General features: G+C 41.0%; 1 protein-coding gene across 5 annotated transcripts in view; it reads right to left on the minus strand.

Moving 5' to 3' along the window:
• Positions 1–23,236, minus strand: part of ZNF827 (zinc finger protein 827) — a 107,847-nt gene that overhangs the window by 63,304 nt on the left and 21,307 nt on the right. For 4 of the 5 annotated variants that reach the window (XM_061354146.1, XM_061354144.1, XM_061354148.1 and 1 more), the window contains exons 2-3: positions 18,023–19,033; positions 13,095–13,267 (exon numbers count right to left, since the gene is read on the minus strand). In XM_061354146.1, the coding sequence (XP_061210130.1) occupies positions 13,095–13,267; positions 18,023–19,033 (1,184 nt within the window). The remainder of the gene's footprint in view (positions 1–13,094; positions 13,268–18,022; positions 19,034–23,236) is intronic. The other variant, XM_061354145.1, reaches the window with a different exon arrangement.

Below are 23,236 nucleotides of genomic sequence, written 5' to 3' on the forward strand. Positions count from 1 at the left end.
TAACAGTTAATCTTTCTGTCCTCATATTTTGACTACAGGCTCTTTCTGATAGAAACTGCATGCTCCAGTATGATTACAATGCCTAGTGTTCTCAGGCTCGATCCTGATTACCTTTTAAATAAAATTCTATCCATCCATCCATGTGTAATGGTTTACACATTATTTGAACAGGCACACTCATTAATACAGACCATATACATACAGTTATTCAATTCTGTGTTTAATACAGTACTTATGAAAAGGAAGGAACAGCTGAGCCCAGTGTAATAGTGGTGGGTATATTGGAAAGCTTTTTCCCTATAGCTTCACAAAGGAATTTTAAATCCTGACAGCACCACTCCAGAGTACTCCCTGCAGAAAGACTGGCAAATACATACATTTGTTCCTTACTAATTGATGAACATGGGATCAGAACAAACTGGCACCAGGCTGAGCTCCACACATTCGTTTTCACTTGTGACTCAAGTTGGTTGGAAACCTTTCAGTGAGACAGATTTTTGTTGGAAAATGGCAATTTGTTGAATGCACAATATTTCACCTGAAATATGGAGAGGTTTGATGAACTCTTGGCAAACAAGGCATGATTCCCCTACCCTACTGAGTGGCACTCCTCGCTCCCTGGCTTGGCTCAGAAGCAGCAGCTGTGCCAGTGATTCAAGGCTCACTGCTCTAACCTGAGAGTCAAAAAGCCCTGAGGGCTCCAGCTCTAATCAAAGTTCAGCTCTACACTAGGGAGCCTGGAAAACCTAGCTTTAGGTAAGGTTTTCAGCACTTTGCAGTTTCCTGCAGAACTGAGATCTAGATCTCAAGTAGGGGTTGCAGACACTTCAGAGCCCTGGGAAACAGTAGCATTTCCCAAATACACCTTTGTAAAAATCCAGTCGGAGTTTCCCATGGTTGTAGATTTGCCCTGAATACTTTTCTATATAGCAAGAGGAATTCAGTCACAAGCTGGTATCCAGCATCTCTCCTCTGAAGATGGGCTTAAAAAGTTGGGCTTATTAAGCTTGTAAAACAGCAAGCTCCAGAGAGACCTTACAGCAGCCTTCCAGTACTTTAAGGGGGCCTACAAGGAATTTAGAGAGGGACCTTTTACATGGGCATGTAGTGACAGGACAAGGGGGAATGGCTTTAAACTGGAAAAGGGTAAATATAGAGTAGGTATTAGGAAGAAACTCTTCACTATGAGGGTAAGTGAGACACTGGAAAAGGTTTACTAGAGAAGCTGCGGCTGCTCCATCCCTGGCAGTGCTCAAGGCCAGGTTGGATGGGGCTTTGAGCAAGCTGATCTAGTGGAAGGTGTCCCTGCCCATGGTAGGGGGGTTGGAACCAGATGATCTTTAAGGTCCTTTCTAACCCAAACCATTTTATGATTCCCATCTCTCATACACACGACCTGAATTCAGATCTGCTAACATATGAAGCTGAGAGATGTTCCTCTTTCAGTCCTTTTTTCTTTCAGTGAATACATATTTCATTAGTGCTGTATAACTTTTCATCTGGTAGTTTTTCAAGGGCTCTGGAGATTAGATACTAAACAAGCAGAAGGCAAGAGAGAATTTCTCTTGGCCAGCCATTTTACAGAATGACATTCTCAGTATTGTATAAACATGACATTTACAGACAAAGTAATTCTGGAATCTTATAATTGCACCTGACAACAAAAAAAATAGAAGCTAATGCTAACCTAAGTCAGTTTTAAAGCAACAACCTTGCAGAAGAATAGCAGCACAACTAATTCTAAATATTAACAGGTTGCTGCAGAAATATCAACCAGATTGACTGTCTACACTACTGGAAGCAGAATGGTCTGTGAAAACAGAAGTATGTAAGCACTCTTCTTCATCAAGAGCACCAAGATGTACTAATGGTAGCAAGCACTCTCACCATGGCAACTTTATCTCTTACACCCACTGAGATTCTGCCTGCCAGGGTTTCTCTACAGGATCCCCTTCAATCAACATTTCCCTGCCTACTTATTTAACCACTAGATGCCCCTTAGCTCAATCAATACTATGCCTTCTGAAGGCTGCCACTGCTGCAGTCAGGTGGTAAGGTCTGTGTGGGAGCCTACCATATATGGCATGCCACCCCTGCAGTATCTTTTGAGAATGGATGAGAATAGGGGAGACTGATTCATCTGATTTGGATTTTTCTCCTCCCAAAGACAATAGCAGTATCACCAATGGATTTCTTCTAAAATAAAGTATGCTTGTAATTTGCAGCCAAGGAATGCCAGAATTCAAACCCAAATATTTAGAGTTTTAAATGGGAGAATTTTAGATCTATCAAAAAAACCCAACATCAAGTCAAATATTTAGCCTTCAATGGGTCATCCCACCATAAGGTTTAAATATATTTTTTCAATTAGCAAATACAAATATTTTAAAATTTGAACACCATTAGAAGTAGAAGCTAAGAATTAAAGTCCCATTAAAGGAAAAAAAAATCCCTTATTTACTCATCTGACAGCATCTGAAAGAGCCAAGAATTGCCATTCCATGCTATTTGGAGGGAAAAATCAAGGCAGCAACTACATGCTGCAGAATAAGAGACAAGAAACCCTGTAGAGCTACACAGAAAGCCACAGGGGAGATCCAGGTCACACAGTGTTACAGCCAAAAAAGCTGCCTTCTCCCTCCATGAGACAAGAGAATGGCTCTTACACTGTGTTAATGCTGCACAAACCATCAGATGTCCTCTTCAGACTCAACTAGGCTGTTCCTAGAAGAACCACATGTAGGAGACATGAGGGCAGCTAACAAGTTTTCTGCAACGTCCCTGTATGAGCTCAGCTGCTGACAGATTTGGATCTATGTGGATATGATATGTGCTTATGTGTCTATAGGGATATGATATAATAGGTATCACAGAAACATGGTGGGATGGCTCCTGTGACTGGAATATTGGAATGGAAGGTTACAGGCTCTTTAGAAAAGACAGGCTTGGCAGGCAGGGAGAGGGAGTTGAATTTATGGTAGGGATAGGCTGGAGAGTATGGACCTCTGTCTGGGGACAGGTGAGCAGTCAACAGAGAGTTTGTGGGTCAGGGTTAAAGACAGAACAGCTATGGGGGACATTATTGTGAGGATGTAGCAATCACAAGATGGTCGAATTCGAGATCCTCAGGACAGTAAGAAGAGCGTGCAGCAAGCTCACTGCCCTGGACTTCAAGGGAGCAGACTTTGGCCTCTTCAGGAACCTGCTTAGTAAGGTTCCATGGGATACAGCCCTAGAGGGCAGGGGGGCCCAAGACTCTTGGTTGATATTCAAGGATCACCAACTACAAGGCTCAGGAGTGTTGCATCCCAACCAGAAGGAAGTGCAGCTGGAGGGCCAGGAGACCTCCTTGGATGGATAAGGAGCTGCTGAGGAAACTTCAAGGGGAAAAAAGAGGCTTATAAAAGATGGAAGCAAGGACAGGCGGCCTGGGAAAAATACAGGGATGTTGTCTGGGAAGCTAGGGACCAAGTTAGGAAAGCTAAGGCCCAGTTAGAATTAAACTTGGCTAGGGGTGTGAAAGATAACACGAAGGGATTCTATAGTTACATTGCAAATAAAAGACAAACTAGGGACAACGTAGGTCCCCCCCAGAAGCTATCGGGAGAACTGGCTACCCCGTATTTGGAGAAGACTGAGCTTCTTACTGACTTCTTTGCCTTGATCTCTTCCCTGGCAAAGGCTCTGACCACACCACCCAAGTCTTGGAAGGCAGACGCAGGGACTGTGAGAATGAAGACCCTAGGCCCAGTGTAGGAGAAGATCTGGTTCGAGACCATCTTAGGAACCTGAACATACACAAGTCCATGGGACCTGATGAAATCCATCTGTGGGTCCTGAAGGAGCTGGCAAATGAAGTTGCTAAGCCACTGTCCATCATATTTGAAAAATCATGGCAGTCAGGTGAAGTTCCTGACAACTGGAAAAAGGGAAATATAACCCCCATTTTCAAGAAGGGGAAAATGGATGACCCAGGGAATTACAGACCAGTCAGTCTCACCTCTGTGCCTGGCAAAATCTTGGAGTAGATGTTCCTGGAAGACATGCTAAGGCACATGAAAATCAACAAGGTGCTTGGTGACAGCCAGCATGGCTTCACTAAGGGGAAATCCTGCCTGACCAATTTGGTGGCCTTCTATGATGGGGCTACGGAACTGATGGATGGGGGAAGAGCAGCTGATGTCATCTACCTGGACTTGTGCAAAGCATTCTACGCTGTCCCACACGATATCTTTGTCTCTGAATTGGAGAGACATCAATTTGATGGATGGACCACTCGGTGGATAAAGAACTGGCTGGATGGCCACACGCAAAGAGTTGTGGTCAGTGGCTCAATGTCCAGCTGGAGACCAGTAACAAGTGGTGTCCCTCAGGGATCGGTGTTGGGACCGGTCTTGTGCAACATCTTCGTCGCTGACACGGACGGTAGGATTGAGCAAGTTTGCCGATGACACCAAGCTGTGTGGTTCGGTTGATAGGCCGGAGGGAAGGAATGCCATCCAGAGGGACCCTGACTTGCTTGTGAGGTGGGCTGATGCCAGCCTTATGAAGTTTAACCATGTCAAGTGCAAGGTCCTACACCTGGGTTGGAGCAATCCCAGGCACAGCTACAGGCTGGGCAGAGAAGAGATTCAGAGCAGCCCTGCAGAGAAGGACTTGGGGGTGCTGGCCAATGAGAAACTGAACATGAGCCAGCTTCAGTGTGCACTCGCAGCCCAGAAAACCTGGGCTGCATCAAAAGGAGCGTGACCAGCAGGTTGAAGGAGGTGATCCTGCCCCTCTCCTCTGCTCTCGTGAGACCTCACCTGGAGTATTGTGTGCAGTTCTGGTGTCCTCAACATAAAAAGGACATGGAGCTGTTGGAACAAGTCAAGGAGGAGGGCCATGAGGACGATCAGAGGACTGGAGCACCTCTCGTATGAAGATAGGCTGAGAAAGTTGGGGCTGTTCAGCCTGGAGAAGAGAAGGCTGCGTGGAGACCTCATAGCAGCCTTCCAGTATCTGAAGGGGGCCTATAACAATGCTAGGGACGGACTCTTCATTAGAGACTGTAGTGGTACGACAAGGAGTAACGGGTTAAAACAGGGGGTGTTTAGATTGGATATAAGGAGGAAGTTCTTTACTGTAAGTGTGGTGAGGCACTGTGGTTTGCCCAGGGAAGTTGTGAATGCTCCATCCCTGGCAGTGTTCAAGGCCAGGCTGGACAGAGCCATGTGTGACATGGTTTAGTGTGAGGTGTCCCTGCCCATGGCAGGGGAGTTGGAACTTGATGATCTTAAGGTCCTTTCCAACCCTAACTATTCTATGATTCTATGATCTCTCTGAATTATGGCGCAACAAACTGCAGCGCACAACCTGCTCAGAGAGAATGGTTATTCGAAAATGTAACAAACCGACTTTCTGATTTATATCAGAAACATTTTAGGTCTTCTCCCTTCTGAATTTGTTTCATTTCATTTTGGATGTCCTGTTTGACTGTACAAAGTACTTGCATCATCTTTATTTTAACCCTACAGGCTTCCTGGTCTCAATACTTCATGGTTCTACAGTTTTTTCATTGTGTGCTTGCTATGACATATGCAGTAATTTTCAACAGAACTATATGCTTGTCAATGGGTTCAGCAGTAGCAGTCATTTTTCTCAGCCTTAGTAGCTTGTGCAGTGCTGTGTTTTTTACTTTCAGCCTGGGAACAGCGCTGATAACACCAATGTTTTTAGTTGTTTCTAAGTAATGTTTACTCTGACCAAGGACTTTCTGAATCTCATGCACTACCAGGGAGGAGTGGAAGCCGGGACGAAGCAGAGACAGGACACCTGACCCAAACTAGCCAAAGAGGTATTCCATACCACAGCACGTCATGCCCAGTGTATAACCTGGGGGCAGTCATCCAGAAGGGCTAGATCACTGCTCGGGTCAGGCTGAGTATCGGTCAGCATGTGGTGAGCAGTTTTCCCTTCCCCTGTTATTTCCCATATCATTATTATTATTGGTGGTAGCAGTAGTGGTTTGTGTTATACCTTAGTTACTGCGCTGCTCTTATCTCAACCTGTGGGAGTTACATTATTTTGATTCTCCTTCCCATCCCTCCAGGAATGGAGGAGGAAGCAGGGGGAATGAGTGAAAGGCTGCATGGTTCTGGGTTGCTGGCTGGGCTTAAACCACAACAATGCTCCTTACGAACTTCAGGACTAGTCTGAGCACTTGGGTAATAATTATCTATTAGCCATTTCTTTGTTTCTTTCAGTTTCTCTTGCTGCCTCCTCATTCTCACAAGACAAAAAGAAAAAGAGACCATTTATCTTCTCCATCACATGTATTATTTTGATCACACCTCACACTTTTGATCACACCTCTCTCACCCTCCTGGCAGTCTCATTCTTTTCAGCTTCTTTCTTCCATAGGTGTTCTTGCCATCACAGTAATCATTTTGATTGCCAGCTTTTAAAATCCCTACTATCTCTGACACGTCTTTTTGACGCAGTGACCAAAAGTGAGTATTGTAAGTGGCAGCACACCATATGTTAATAACAGCATTGTAATATTTTCAGGGTTATTTCTGCTTTATTCTATAGACATTCAAGTATCTAATGTACTTTTTTTTAACCACTGCTGCACATGCTAAGAAAAGGCTTTCATTGAACTGTCTACAATGATTCGCAGATATTTTCCCTGAGTAGTTCATTATATCAGACAAGCAGGTGCATTATTAGGCTCTTGTTTCCAATGTGCAGTACCTTGTATTTGTCAACAATAACCTCATTTGCCCCTTGCTGATCTGTCAGACAGCCTCTTTTCGTTCCCTTTTAAGCTTTACCTTTTCAGATTTTGATTCATGCACACAAGGTTGTATTGTCTACAATTCTCTTACCCACAGACATCATTTTGCACAGATCACATTTGCTAAAATACACACAATTCCACTTAGTAATGGAATACCTCTCTGTTAGCCTTCCGTCATGCTTAAAATTGCTAATTCCTGCCTACCCTTTGTTTTACTGTCTCTTGGTGAATTTCTAATTTGCCATAGTACATCACATTGCTTAATTTATTTGGCAGCTTCTCAGTGAGAAGCTTTGCCAAAGGCTTTTTTAAAGACCAAATAAATTTCAATCGATTCCCTAAGTCCATGATTTTCCTGACATGCTCAGAACATCAGAGTAGAAGAGCACATGATTTTCTTTTACAGACATCATATGCCCCTATCACATTATTCGTATCACCGTGGGGTTTTTTTTCTGTTAGGTTTTTACTGACATACTAATGTTTCCGGTATCATAAGCAGTTTTTAAAATCAACTTTTCATACTTAAAAGCAACAGCCCTGCTGATTTACCCACCAACTGACATCCTAGGAAGGACACACTGGCCCATACAGATGTACCACAGTTACAAATACACGTGATCCCACCTAACAGAATTAAATGGTGAGTAGGGTTGAGAGAAACAGCAGCACCTCCTGCAATTTTGTGTTATTGGTGAGATAGATATTTTCTTTTCCCTTTCCTTAAAGTTGGGGTAATGCTTTGCACAGACTCCCTTCTAATTATGAGGCACAGGACAGGAAGGATTGGCATTCACCTTTTGTTAGTGGAACTTAACAGGGGTTTTTACTGTTATTTTTTAAGCACTCAGAGTAAGATGAAGTGTCTTTTCTGAGAACTTACATCTCTACGCAAAATCAGAGCATAAGAGGATTGGGGTGCTGAATCCATTCACTGCTATATTTGCTTATGGCTACTCAGTCTTTGCTTTCTTTTTGTGATCTAATTATCACTCTTTTGTTTGCCTACTATAGGTTTTATTTTTCTCACAAACTTTGAAGTGGATTAACATTTCCACAAAGGGCATCTGTCTAAGCAACTACTACAGTGAACAAATACTACAACCTGGCTGTGCAGCTATACCTGCCTACCCCCTGATCTTTTGGGGGGTTTGATTTTTACTTTCTTTTATCTATTAAATCTCTTTTAGTAAAATGCTGCCTTCTGTGACTGCATTAGAGTATACTTGAGAGATCTCCATTCCACATCTACCATGTGCCCCTCTGCTTTTTCATTTCATGCTCATTTCTCATAAATTCCTTCATTTTAAAAATACTGCACTTTCAAAAATTTAGCGCTATGGTGCTAGTTTTGATAAGATCCTCCCCCTCAGGACACATACATTATTTATATACTATTTTCTTTTTGAAAATATTTCTTTGCTTTGCTTGAAAGCAAAGGGGGGGGGGGGGGGGAGAAGTGCCTCTGCAGGGCTGGACTAGGCATTTACAAAAAAATTTGGGTTTTTTCCTTTTATCTTTAAGATTCAAGGTATCATTGCATATCCTGTCTTATCCTTGTCTCATGTGCAAAAAGTGACAAGATCAAATCATTTGTGGTACCTGTCTGAGGCTCATGGCACAGACTTCACTTGTTGAAAAGTTGCACAAGATGCATTACCTCCTGTCAGAGGATGGAAGGTAATGGAACCACAGGTGGCTCCCAGGGCTCTTTAAGTTTACCTAAACCAATGCAAAAATCCTCCCATAAAATACAGTAAACCTCCTTCTCCCTCCTTCATCTAGTGAAGATACTTTAAAATAACCTGTCCTGTACTTCATCAAAATGGATGAGGAATACTTAATCAATTGTGTGACCCTATGTGGAAAAGAAAGAGGGAAAAGCAAATCACTAAGGGGTAGTGAGGATCTAGCTACATTCGTCAGAGCCTTTCCTTATTCCCACTATCATGTAATAAATAGCCTCTCCCTAATCAAGAGGCTGATTAGAACCCTCTTCATATCACACAGGAACATTAATTTGAGATCACACTACATGGTCCCTCTTCTTAAGCAACAGAAGCAGGAAGATTCCGTGGTTGAGCATCACATGACCTGCCGGCCACTATCTAACTTATCTGTTAAGCTTAATCTTCCCTTTCCTCATTTTCTGCCATACCACCATGCTTCAGCATGTGTCCGCAATGCCAGACTTCTCCACTGCTAGAATAGCTGGCTAACCCATTTCTGCCTAATGTCTATATAGCAGCATAAGGAACATTTATAGGTATTATTTTTGGCCATATGTTCCTCTTCCTAATTCCCCTTTCCAAGTGCTCAGGCTAATATCCCATTGCTTTCTTGGAACGTATCTGCATGATCTCACAAGCCTCTTCCACCAATTGCTGAGGAGGATTTGTGCATGATCCAAAGACACCAATTGGCCAAAGTCTGACTGATGCTTGTGGTATTGCTCTAAATTTAACCCCTACTTCCCTACCAGGAAAAACAGAAAAGCCTGAATGCATCTTGCTGAATTACACTGCCCCTTCCCGTTCCTTTTTGCAAAAGTACATTAAGATTCTCAAGAGAAAACACTATATTCCAACTGAATATACGTTCAGATAAACAGAAAGGAGAAGTCAAGCATAATCCTTTCTGCCTGCTTCAACAAAATACCTGTCTCAGTCACCCATTCTTTTTGTCCACCTTCATTTTCAGTGTTCTCAGCATCTCTGGAAACCATGATACCACAAACTATGATACCACAATCAAGTCCTGAGATGCTACCCCAGATTCCTGGAAAGAAGGGCCAAAATTTACAGTTATGCATGTTCTGTAATTTGTCATCAAAACCACCGTACTGTGTCTATTTTAGGATTTTTCTGAGGTACCTATCACTGTGGAATCTAAGTGCAACATAATAATTACAGATAAAACTGTGTGCCTTAAAAGACAGACAGTTCAGCCTCCTCTTTTCATTGTGTGTCTGTGTGGAAACTTCCCTTGTGCTTCCCTTCTTGCCTTTCTTCGCCTCCAGTTGTGAGCTGGTCCTGGTAAAGTGCCCTTGCTAGAAGAATGTTCCATCAACATGGTGGGTAGCACATGTAGATCTGAGTATAGTTTAGGGCTGGAATCAAAACAGCTCTCTATTAAGATTTTCTTTAGCAGGGAACAAGACAACGAAAATGTTGCCAATGTTGTATTCTGGGTCAATCAATTTGATATGTTATAATTACTATAAAATTACACAGTATTTATATTATTTAGTTATTATTCATTAACCTAAAGATACACACAATAAGGAAGGACCATATGGACATGCACAAACCACTCATGGAAATTAAATCTCTAAATAACCAGTTTCAATGGAAAATGCCTACAAGAACCTAGAAAAAAGAGGAGGTGTTTCAGCTCTTGGCTATGCCACCTAGGAGGAAACAAAGACAACCCTATTTGATTTTGAGGACTGCAGCTGGAGAGAACACCTCAATGGGTTTTGCCTGTCATCCTTGTCAACACAACATAAAACCTGAAAACCAAAAAGCAGCCAAAAGGAAAAAAGCTTGGCTTGTGCTAGTATCCTAGAATAAAAATTGGCTTATAATGAATGACAAACACCACCCTAACACCCTAATTTTGAGTGGCTTTTTGCTTTTGAAAAACATGTCTTCAGCTGTAGCTGTAGTTGACCCATGGGCAAGGAGAGAAGGGCAGAGAGCTAAAGGCAGCTCTACCTTCATGGGTTGCCTGCCAGGAAGGAGATAAAGCCAGGTAGCTCCCAAAGGATCATAGGACAGTGAGAAGAACTGAAACACCTGACTGGCATAACTAGATGATGGTAAGTAGATCATGCTAAGTAGTTCTCAGCTGTGCTGTACCATGTCTGATGTGTATTCATTCCATTCTGAACACTGTTGGAGTATATATATGTCAGTTACCATAATCTCATGCCAATTTACATACAGATTTAAAAGCAGCACCTTCTTATAATGAGAAAAGAAATAAGGTTATTTTTTAATTTTTAATCTTGTTATCAATTTACACTTTAACCAAAGTGAATTCAAATTATGTCTGACACTGTTGGACACATGACTAACATGCCTGTACCTCATTCACCTGCTCCAATTTTGTGATAGAGAATGTTTTTATGAATGGCCTACTTGACAAAAAGTATTAAAACCCACTGAAATAAAGGTAAAATAATGTCTTTCAGATTCTTGTGCTTGTGATTTTTTACACCCTATCCATGAGGTTATAAAAGGACAAAAGAGCAAATAGAAGCTGTCTAGTTTATTAAGATAACTGCCTTCATCTTAAATAGGAAGCAGTTTTACCAGCGAAGACCACATATCATGACCTGCATGACGGGTCTGCGTTGACTCCTCATCAGACTTTAGATCTTACCTCCATAGTAAGGCTAAAGGAGGCTTTAATCTCTTACATTGTGTCAAGCAACTCTAGGCCCTACTCTGACCTCAGTGATGGTAGTCCTGGGGTAACGGTTGGACTTGATGATCTTAAAGGTCTTTTCCAACCTACTTGATTCTATGATTCTATGTCTAACTGAGCATTACTTGGTAATAATCACTGTATTACCAAATAATTAACGCTACATGTTACGTGTTTGTACAAGGGCTCTGTTTTAAGATGATACCAGCTCAGTTAGGTGGGAGCAGAAAAGAGCACAAGGGCTTCAGATAGCAATCAGTTTGACAGCACAGAGAGACAGTGAAAAAGTTCCTCATTTTCTTCAACCTGTGACCACCTATGGAGATCATCATGCTAAAAAGGAAGGAACAGGCCCTCAACTTGCAAATAATAATTCCAAAAAGAAGGAAAAAAAAAAAAAAAAGAAAAAAGCAGAGAACAAGAATTTCTGCAGGGAATAATAGGGACAGGGACAAAACAGGGGGCAACAACAGGTCTTTGCCAGGCAATAGCAAGCTTTTAGGTGATGCATGCTTCTTTTGCAGCTTGTCAATAACTAAAACCAAAACCCCTTTCTTATCATAGAATCATGCCATGTTCCCATTCCAGTTGCTCATCTACTCCTGCTGGCCATATGTGCAAACATATGTCAACATGGAACATCAAGTCCTAAAAGAAAGAGTCATAAACACCAAACCTACTTGTACCTAATAAGGATTTAGCATGATACACCAAGGATGCCTGGGAATAGTGCACTGATCCATGGTAGGAGCGTTAAGAGATAAGCCCTCAGACTTCAGGGGGATGATTCCAGACCTAGCAAAAACCTGAAATACAGCAAGATTTGCTTTTGTGATCAGTGGAATCGTCTGAATCATTTGCATGGAAGTGAATAGCTACTTGTCCGAAGCAAGGTTAAGACTCCTGTTTAGAGATCTCAAATTCTGCAGTAACATATATAAAAGCTGAACAGGCATTTCTGTCCCACTCCACACCAGTCTGATACTCTGTTACACCCATTTGTCTAAACCAGACAAAATACTACCTGTAATAAAACATTTCACTATTATAAAACTCAACTGCATTAACAGGGGAAACTTTCTGCAGTTCAGCTTCTTCATCTATGGGCTAATGGGACAGGTACCATTTTTACTTCATCAATCTTGTTATATGACCAGCTTGCAAGACCACGTGCTTTGTATACTGCAACCACATAGTACTTCAGCTAAGTGGGCAGAGAGTTTCTTTACATGTTTATATCTGTCTGTATCAACACAGGTACTACTTCCTTCAAAACAACATCTTCAGTTTGAGCCTAAAACTAAGGCTGTTAAAAGCACCCTTTAAATATAATGGAAACCCTTCAAAACAAAACATTACAGTATAAAATGTCTTTGTGTGTGTGTGTGTGTATGATTCATTGCTGGAGTGCCTGCAGTTAAAAACTACAGCAGGAAGAAAGTTAAAACTGCAGGCGTGTCTGTAGAAAGTCATGGAGAGATCCCCTGCTAGTGCTGGCTGAGTTGAAAATGCCCGCTTAGTGTGATGCAATGGCATGCAGAGATACTAGCTGGCATCTTGAGAAGTGGCACTGCTGTGCTTGCACGGTGTCACACCTCAGCTAACAGTCCTGCTTCTGGTAGTTCCAAGCCCAGAACTAAATCAGTCACAAACAGCTTTTGCTGCACCAAGTTGACATAACCCAAGGAAGTTTCCACATTGCGTAAAATGGAAAGGCAAGCAAAGGAAAAAAAGTTATTTGTTTCTCTTTTTATGGTCTCTAACTGAAATAAAGGCATCACTAGTAGAACAACTAGGGAGATTTTATTCTTGCAAAGTCAAAACAGTTTTGATATACTATCATTTTTTGATTGATGATTCAAATGATTCAATTGTCCCTTACCTTCATGTGTGATTTGAGATTGTCCTTGCGTGCACAGCGAAATGGACAGAGCGGGCACTGATGACTTTTCAAACCTGTATGAATTACCATGTGCCGTTTCCAGTAACTCTTCCTCTTGATAACCAAACCACAGATAGGACACTGGAAAGGTTTTCCTCCTTCTTCTTCTGAGGCTTAGCAGAAGGGGGAAGAAAAAGAGAGGATCCTTTAGAGCCACTTGTCAAATACTTTCCCCTTGTAAACATAATCAAGATACCATTTTTCAATGCTAGAATTTCATCTGCAGAGACACATCTGTTAAACAACATGTACCTGAAATTTCAGCATGTGTGTGTGTGCCCATGTGTCCCCTCCACATATCCCTTTTCCCCTTAATCTAGTTATTCTCCCTCTAAGAAAGGTCACCATAATTTGTAAAGGTTAATGTTCAAAACATCCTTTGGCTAATCAGGAGGGGATGCTACTCTATCTCACCTGGTCCTAATGGTCCTTATAATTTAACTAAACTGAGATGGATGTCTCTCATAATCATCACTTTGCAGCTTCATTTCCTAGCAGAGGCCGGTTATAGCAGGGTATGGAAAATATGCTTAACTGTCAAAAAATGATCCATTTCCATATCTGATGGTTAGCCAGCAGGGGAGCAGGATATAAAGCATAGAACAATCCACAACTTAACTGAAAAGCATGCTGGTATTGCATATCAGATATACTGAACTACAGAAGTGAATGACTTCAGAACCCCTGCTGCTGAAATCCTTTAGTTATGGCTGAAGCAGATACTGTTGCAACTTCAGTCATCAGGGTCTTCAGGTCATGGGTTTTCTTCTGCTCCTCTAGTTGCCAGGGCTTTAAACCTACTGCCTTCCTAGAATGTTTGCACTCTGCTTTACTGCCCCATTTACCTAAACTACAAAAAGGATTTGGAGGCATTTATCAGGCAAATGTGGTTAATGTCATTTAATGTGGAACCGTTGCAAGGTTGAAGGAAAGAGAAACCCTTGCTGCTGACTTTACACAGCTAACCAGCTATTCATTCTCTCACCACACTTTCTTCTGCTTATTGTCAAGAAAAGCCTAGTGTTACCGTGAAATTAGAAGCCTTTTACTGTGAAAGACTATTTCCAAAGATACAGAACACAGCAATGTGCATCCTGCTATTTAGAAATTCTCTCAGAATATTTAATCTCATTATTATCAGTTATTTCCTACTGATAAGGATATAGCAAACATCAAATTCCCTTGATGAGGAACTAAGTGATAAAAACCTCCAGAAAGATTTGTCACATCCTAAAATCTAATTCTTGCTATTAGGTAGGAAACAAAAACACTGTAATCCAACTGATTAGGTAATCATTATGTAAGCACAAAAAAGGACACACTGTCAAAGCACACTTTTGCAATTTCAGAAGTTCTTGTCATGAAATATTCTATCACATTCAATATATTATCAAATTGTTCCACTCTCTACATGTCTAAAGAGTACACCAACATCAATGCTAAAATTGCTTTTGCTTCAGTTTTTAAGTATCTTTATTTAATTCTTCACACAAGGCAGGAGAAAGACAAACCACAGAAAAAAAAATGCTTTAGTAGTACCTTCATTTCTTTTCTTTCTATCATATCTTTTCTCCTGCCTCTGGCTATCATCACAAAGGATGCAGAAAAGAAATGTGTAACACGCTATTACCTGTTTTCCACCTCAACAAAAATAAAACTGCAAACAAGATGGATCAACAGTAATTTCACACATTACAAAATATGCGAAGAATTTGACTGAATGCATGTCACTTCACCAGTAACAATGACAACAGTACGCAGGAATTATGTCAATCTTCTCCAAAGCTCAACCATGTTAGCTCTTTACTATACTACAGACCTCAGCACTAAGAAAGAAAATCATGGACTTCAGCTTTTCTTCATCTATACTGATGTCTATTTTATGTCACATGGTGTCAATTAGCTGGAAAGAAATTACTCCAGTGAGGACAGAATCAGCCAGTGCTTCCCAAAGAAGCTTCAGGAACAAAACTGCAAGCATCACAGGCAAAAAGTTACACCAAACCAGCATTCAGTCAGTAAAAGAAGGGTCTGCCACGGACACTTTTTAAAGAATTTTATCAGAACTTTAACAGAGGTTCCAGGCTACCTCTTAAATTTCATCCCAAGCACGTGAGCATTTTATAAATTGACAATATTAACAGATTGATATAAAAGTCAGTCTGCTCTGGACCACTTTACTATAGCCTATGCAAGTAATGATTAGGTCCACCAAACCTGACGTGCAGTTTCAGAGGCTGAGCAAATATTCTGAGCAACATGGTGGACAGAAGAGCAGCAGTCATACTCCTGTAATTAACTTACTCCTCTTCAAATAGCCTCCACCTTTGCTGTTCTTTACTTGTCCACATATAATTAACCTGAGTATCTCATAACCAAAGCTAGATGTTGCTGGGGGGTAAGTGAATCAGATTCATAACAACAAAGCAAACTCACCAGTGACTTTAAAGTGTGAGAGGGGACCCCCCACACACACACCTCTCAAGCTACACCTACTGGGAATAGGTGTCTCATTCACAGAACAAGACAAAAACAACGGCTCAAGAAGCAATCACACAGACACAAAACGAGAAAACATAAAATGAAAAACTATTTTTGCTTTGAGTACCGTAAGGCTGTAGATGCAAAAGAAATCAGGAACACGTGACACTCACTTCCATGGCAAATACACACAGCTGCTCTACTCAACACGTACAGAAGTGAAATCTTCGATCAAAGGTCACTGAACAGTGACCTCTTTTTTGCAAGCTGCACTTCTCCACAGCTGAAGGGACCAAGGAGTCTATCTTTCCATAATAAAAATCCAGATATGCTAACCAACAGCTTGCTTTTTAGTTTCAGTCATTTAATTATTTAGAAAGGAAAAACTTAGTAGCATATCAGAAAATGGATTTGAAGAACTTTTGTTATGAACATTACACTATAAAGTTTGCTTGGATGCCAACTGGCATTGGCTCAGTGTGCATGAATTGAAAGAAAACACCCTTCCTCTTGGGGTACTAGTATCATATATTATAAAAAATGAATAGTTATTCCTTGTTTACTAAGGACCTGAGGCAGTCAGCCCCCATTGTTATGTTTTAGCAGCACAGTATGCTTGGGTCTTCAGCAAAGAGAATATTTGCTAGGAATTTGCTGCATCAAAGCTAGTGTATAAGGCACCAGTACTACCAGCACACTTGCAATCTGGTACAGAGCACTCCCCTTGCATAAGCTGTACAGAGAAATCTCACAGTCTGTCTGTCAAACACAGAACCTGGATTTTACTACAACTATTTACTTTTTCACAGCAAAAACTTACAATGTGAACATTTTTTTCTCCCACAGGAAATAAACTAATAACTTCAGATAAATTTTAACCTTACTTCTTTCCTATACATTGCATTTTTCTTATATGAAGGCCAGTCTTCATGGGGAAAGTTACATTAAATTAATATGCACAGTTACACTAGTGTAGCCAGTGTGGATAGTTCTATTCCCACATGAAAGGACCTTTTTCTTCATTTAGGTTATGTTACTCCAAAAAAGCACTTCATCTAAACTAATGAAAACCTCGAGCCAGATCCAAGCCAGGAATAGGTTGCCCCTTCAACTGTCTTAGCAAAACACACCAGCAAAGCATTTGTAGGACACATGTAACTCAGAGCAAAACACTGGTACCAGCTGCACCTCATCACGTCCCTACCTCTCCTCTTCCAAGGCAGGATTAAGAATTTCTGTCTATTCAGTAGATTCTATGCTGCAAGTTTTTACCAAGAGCTGCACAGGAACAGATCAGAGATTATAACATCCCTAAACAAAAATGTTAAGCCAGAAAGATGGTATTGCAATGTTGCAACATCCATGTCAGGTTTCATGTCTATATGCTGGCTTGCTACACTTGTGCAGTCAAGCTAGTATTCCTGATAAAACTGTCTGATAAAGCTCTAATATACCGAACCACTTTGTGCATCATGTGAAAATAGGTGACATGCTTCCTTTCCCTGTGCAGCAGAATGCCACTCTAGGGAGAACACTTGACAACACCTGAAGCTGAATGTTCTACCTGAAATACAAACCCATGCTGTGAACTTTTCATAGAAAGAGTTGAAAGAAATCTTATCTTTCCTTATTTTGAAGGTGGATCATTGAAATTTCCCTGCATGGCTAGCCAGTTCTTGAAAGCTTTTGTTACCAAAACTGTTTCTTCTTATTCCCTGCAAGCCTTATACCTTGATTGCCAACAGCTGGAATTGGTGAAGAGAAGTCAGAAGTGTAAAAATGATTCTTGTTGAAGAAATTTGAAAATGCGGTTTAACTTAAAAAAAACCCACAACAACAATAACAAAAAGGCAAAGGACTGTAAAATACAGAACTGCTGCAAAAAAAAATTTAATTAAAAGGGGTAACATAATATAATATACTCTGGTAAATTAGGACAGGGTAGTAAGTGATTATACAAAAGTCTATTTGTGACAAAGACAGCAGGAGGGAGAATTCTCCCTTGCCCAGTATTTCAAAAGCACTAGTTTTGTACATGCCCACTGTTACCAGGAGCTCTCTTACATTGATTATTTGATCTTCTCCATTAAATATTTTTTGTGGGCTTACTCTGAACTTGGTAAGAGAGGAAAACACCATTGTATGGAATAAAATAAAAAAAAAAAGTACTGAGCTATACACTTATATCTTTCAGATATGGAAACATTTCTGACAGTTTGGTCTTCAAGTGGTATTTTAAAAAGCTTTTCTATTGTTTACCTAAAGTACCTATTTCTTATTCTCATAATACATGGAATCAAACCAAATGCAGGCCCACTGGATATATATTATAGAAGCCTATAGGAAAACAGATACATTCTGTGTAGTGGTTCAAACTATATTCCTACCTGTAGTACTGGGTTTGGATGCTCTTCCCTTAGGGACTGGCAGTAACAATAATTCCAAAGACTGTGGTGGAGTTGCTTTCTCTTGCTTCATCTCTGAAAGCTGCAGGGGATCCTCAGCAACCAGTGATTTCTTCTTCTCAGCCAACAGGGTGCCTGCAGCCCTTGCAGCAACCTCCTTGAGAAGGGCAGCAGAAGAGGTCATGGAAGCCAGAGAAAGGAAAGAACTAGCTGGAGGCGGGTGCTCCTGCCCGGGAGTCATGCTTCTTTCACTCACTTTCTTAGACAAAGCTGCTAACGTGGAGCTGGCTGACTGAGAACTAAAAGGTGAGGAAAAGGATTCAAATCTTATAGTGTCATCAGTCCTTGAAAGAGATTTGTCCTGCAGAACAGCATTGGCTGCAGCTTTCAGTTTCAGGATAGCTGAATCAGGGGACAAACCACAGGTGGTGGCTGAATTTGGCAACCACTTACCTTGATTCCATATAAAGTGACTACTTGCATTGTATTGGTCACTTTGTTCCTGTTTCTCAGCAAGCTTTCTGGCAAGAACACTTAGCTGCTGGGCATGATGAGCAGGTGGAGAGAAGGAAAGGTTTGAGCCAAGATTTACAGGGGACTCAACTCTGCCATTGACAGTAACAGCAGCATCCAGCTTGAGGGAGCCAGCCTCCAGCAGCCGCCTCAGGTTACTACTCAGTGGCTTATTTGGACCAGGAGGTTCTTCTTCACAGAGAGATGACACATCAGGAGAAAGGTGCTCTTTGCTCTGTAGTGTGTCTCTTAGTGCCTCATTTTCAATGGATCCCAGCTCCGCTGTGTTGCTGCTAGGAGTTGCACTTCCCAAAGAAGTATCTGGGGAAGTGGACTGCTCTTGGATCCTGTCCTCAAGAGACAACTTAAAGTTCTCCTGGACTTCTCCATATGATGCCTCTGAGGGAGTTTCTGAAGAATTTCCAAACCAGTGTTCTTCTTCACTGAGTTCACCTTCCACTTCTTCCTGCCTGGTACCATCTGTATGGAACCACGAACAACAGTATTATTACCAAATATGTGTAAAATAACTTCTTAGCATGAAGTATGCCTGGTCTCTACATGACCCTCCAGTGCAGACACTTAACATCCCCCTGAGATGCATGGATTTGGCATCACCCTGGACTGAGTGACCAGGAAAATACTTTTTATTAAGTCTTTCTTTGAAGACAAGATCGTGACAAGCCTGTCACCTTTCAGTCAGTGTAATTAAACCAGCTAAAACTGCAACAATACAAATATACACCATATATATTCAGATATTGAAAATATTTAATTATTGGTGTAGTCTGTATATCCTGCTATTATGAACTCTGTGGTATAAAGTAAGGATTTAACGGGCTCAGAAATTAGTGGATACTCATGTCTTTGTACAGCTACGATGGGTGTGCCGTCCAAAAGCCAATCAGGTGTGTAGCTACTCAAAGTAGTTCCTTCCAATTACTTTAAATCTCAGCCCAATCCTGCAGTGACCCCTATCTAAAATAGAATAAAATTTGTACTGTCGATACACAATTCATTCCTGAATAGCTGAAATGACTAATACATGAATGTAGGCTAAAGCCCTCATCTCTACAACAGTTTGAGAAGGAATATCAGACATACAGAACTAGTATTTGTGGTTTTTTCTTCTTAATAGACACCTCTTGCTTATTATTTGCTTGTCACTCTCTGTTAATGTTGAAGTTTTAAAGACCATCCTAAACTGAACTTAGTTTAGCAGAAGGGGGGGGGGGAAGAGAAAAGAGGGAGGGAGGGAGGGAGGGAGGGAGGGAGGAAGGAAGGAAGGAAGGAAGGAAGGAAGGAAGGAAGGAAGGAAGGTGTTGGTCTCAGTTACATTTCCTCCTCTTTGGTAACTGCAACACATCCAGTCTCTCCTGAGACCTAACTGACAGTGTTTAAAGCACTGTGACCCTGGATTGCTCTTCTTTCTGATAGGTATTCAAAGTCATACAGACAGGACCAAGACTTTTCTTGCAGCTCTTACTGGCCAGTCAGAATGTATTTAAGAACAACAGCAATGCCAGAATGAAATTCATGTTATCTTCTTTTGCCAGTGTCCCAAGCTACAAAAGAATCTTTGTAATCATACTACAGCAAACCAAAAGGATTTAATATAACCCTCCACTGACATCCTGGAAAATAAGCCTGCATGATATGTACTGCACCTACGATCATGTATTATTCCCAGATTCCCTATTTAAGTCCAGCAAATTGCAAAAGTTGAAGTTGATGAATAAAAACTTAGATTTATATTATTGTTTTGATCCAATGAATTTATGGAGGAAAAACCCAGCTAAATATATCATGAACTTAGAGATACCAACATACACTCTGAAAGCAAAGATTTTTTTTTAATGTTATACAGAATATGAGCAACAGTTTCTCACAGTAAGTTCTTTTTACCCAAAACCCTTTAGAAAAAAACACACCTGTTTTAAGAGCCCACAATAAAACCACCTAGTTACCTTAGATTAGTAATTCAAGCAGAAGAGGGCTAGCGTTTTTCCTGTTCAAAACAAAGCACTTACCTAAAATTATTCTGACATTAAACAAGTTAACATCACAGACATAGCAAGATTAATAATAATATGCACATAAAGGCCAATAAAATGCGCATTCAAATAGGGAAGATAGATGCTAATCAGTTGAACCAGCACTTATGCAGGTTAAAGGAGAACTGAACACATTCTTTTTTCCCCTGTGCACATTGAAAACCAACTTGAGGCATGTCTGTACAGTTGGGCACACTCAGATGAGAGATTTGTCTACTCATCCCAGATGCAAGCAAGCTCTGCACTGCAAGCCAAAATAACCATCTTACTGGCACTTTCCAAGTACACCGATACACCAAGAGCAGGGCACATCCTCTGGGACACGGCCTAGAGTTGACATCACTGCACAGCTTCTGAACGAGAGCTAGCCTGCATCCTACCACTCACATCCGTATGTTTGCTTACAACTGACTGTTAAAACAACCCCTCTTCCCCGCTTCAAACCCTACTCTGTTTGGGTCTCTGCTCCCCATTCATAAATAAGGAGGAATAATTGTGTTTCCCTTCACTCAGAAAGTCATCAAAAATTTAGTTTGGGAGATATTTAAGAGTAAATGGTCACAAGAGAAACTGGGTTTCTCTTTAGAGAAACCTTCAGCTTACTAAATGCCCAACCTTTTCTGTTCCTTGCCATGTACCTCAATTTATTAACATTGATAAAGTAAATTTTAAATGTTATACAGAATATGAGCAACAGTTTCTCACAGTAAGTCCCTTTTACTCAAAACCCTTTAAAAAAAATTCACCGATTTCTCCTAGTTGTAACCAGCCTTTAAATACCAGTTAAATAACAGTTTTACAAATCTCTCCATCTTGTTCATCCTATTTGCAACAGAAATGAATTCCCCATTCTCATCTGCACCAATTTTTGCTTTAACCATAAAAGTAATGTCCCACGTATATTTTCACTCTCTCTCCCTCCTTTCTAAAGCTGACATCTGAGGGAACACCTAAGGAACAGGACACCGGTATTTGAAGTTGATGGTAAGGATGGGGAAAAGGAATTACACCTGCCATGGCCCAGGTGTACAGTATGCCTGTGACCAAAAAAATAAGCAAGCAATAGCAGAAAAGATAGGAACAGGACATGGATTGCCTTTCTTTTTGCAGACATGCATATTCCCCGTTGGTCTTGCCTATACGAAGACTAGCCACCAATATTTTATTGACAGGGAGCAGCAGGAATGCAGTACTCGCCATTTAAAGGTTTGCTACCAAGGCCAAATTTCCCTCCTCTTTGGGTGATGCAGTGAGAGCTCCCCCTCATGTTGCTAATCTACCTGTAACCACCCAATTGCTCTCAAATCTCCAAGTGGTCTCCTTAACAAAGGGAAAATTTCCTTTGCCGCATCTCTATCCTGAAAGTCAGATGGATATTTTTTTTCTTCCTACCAGTACATTTTCTGCTGACACAGTTCTAATTTCCCTCTTCTCAATAATTCCCTCAGTTATTGCAGTATCAAGCCCACTGCATTTTCAGGATGTAAGGTTAATGATGAAAAAGCCAGCACCATGAGCTCAGTCAAGCCTTCTTCTAAGCAGCAGTGAATTGGTTTAGAAGTGTAACAGTGAAGCCTGGCAATTTAATTTCTAAGCGAAGTTGCCATTTAAGGCCTTCAGGGCAGGATTTTAATTCACATTGACTTGTGAGCCTATGAGTTTGAATAAGCTTGAGAACTCCTGAAGAAATCAGCCCAACCCACCAACTTTCCTGTGATTTCAAATTGATTAAAAAACTTCCCTCAGAACTCAAAGGGTTTATGGGACACACAGACAGGGTTTGTCTAAAACAGGAGCCAACCTTCATGTGTCTATTAAGAAACATCACCTGTATTTCACATCTCTGTCAGAAGATCTGTATGTTTTCTCTTCTCTTGCAATATAGCTAATGAGCTCTAGCCAGAACTCGAATACTAGGATGGGATACTACATTTAAATTTCTCCTCTCTACCATAACGATACCATAGCTTGCTATTACAGAATTATTTATGAACGTTAAGCTACTAGCATGTCATTTCTACTGCAGCCTGAAATGCTAAACATTGGTAACAAACAACATGCAAGTTGCAAAGCAGGAAAATGTAACTTCAGAGTTAGAGGAAAATTCTGACTAACTTCATTTGTAACACAACATGGTTGGGAATCTCACCAACTTCTACTACTAGTAAGATTGCCTCTTCTCAACAAGACTGAAGAGTTTAAGACCTGTCAGTGCCTCTCCTGCCTGGTTCCCATGGCAGTTCTGGAAGGAAAACCACTTCCCCAACTATTTGCCACTGGCAGAGGCTGGTGGAAGCTACAGGTGTTCTGCATGCTTTGGGGCTACCCCATCACACAGCACCCAGGAGTCTCACACAGGTACTTCCCACTCCTGTTAGCAATGACAAAAAGTACCAAAGTGCTCTTGGGTGACTGCTACCACTGATGTCCAATATAAAGCCCAGTATAAAAAATCTCTGGCAAAGCCACAAACGTGTAGAAGCACTGCCTAAAAAAGTGCCAGATTCCCTCGCTCACCCACTCATCTGTTTGTTTTCAAATACAGAGAAGTTCTGTTTCCTCTTCAAGAGATCAGTTTGGCAGACAAATCCTATTGATCCTCAAGTATCTTATTTCACTTTGTAAGCAT

The sequence above is a fragment of the Neopsephotus bourkii genome, unplaced genomic scaffold (assembly GCF_033783945.1).
Source record: "Neopsephotus bourkii isolate Nb327-2 ecotype Australia unplaced genomic scaffold, CSIRO-AGI_Nbou_v1 NB_718, whole genome shotgun sequence".
Taxonomy (NCBI): domain Eukaryota; kingdom Metazoa; phylum Chordata; class Aves; order Psittaciformes; family Psittacidae; genus Neopsephotus; species Neopsephotus bourkii.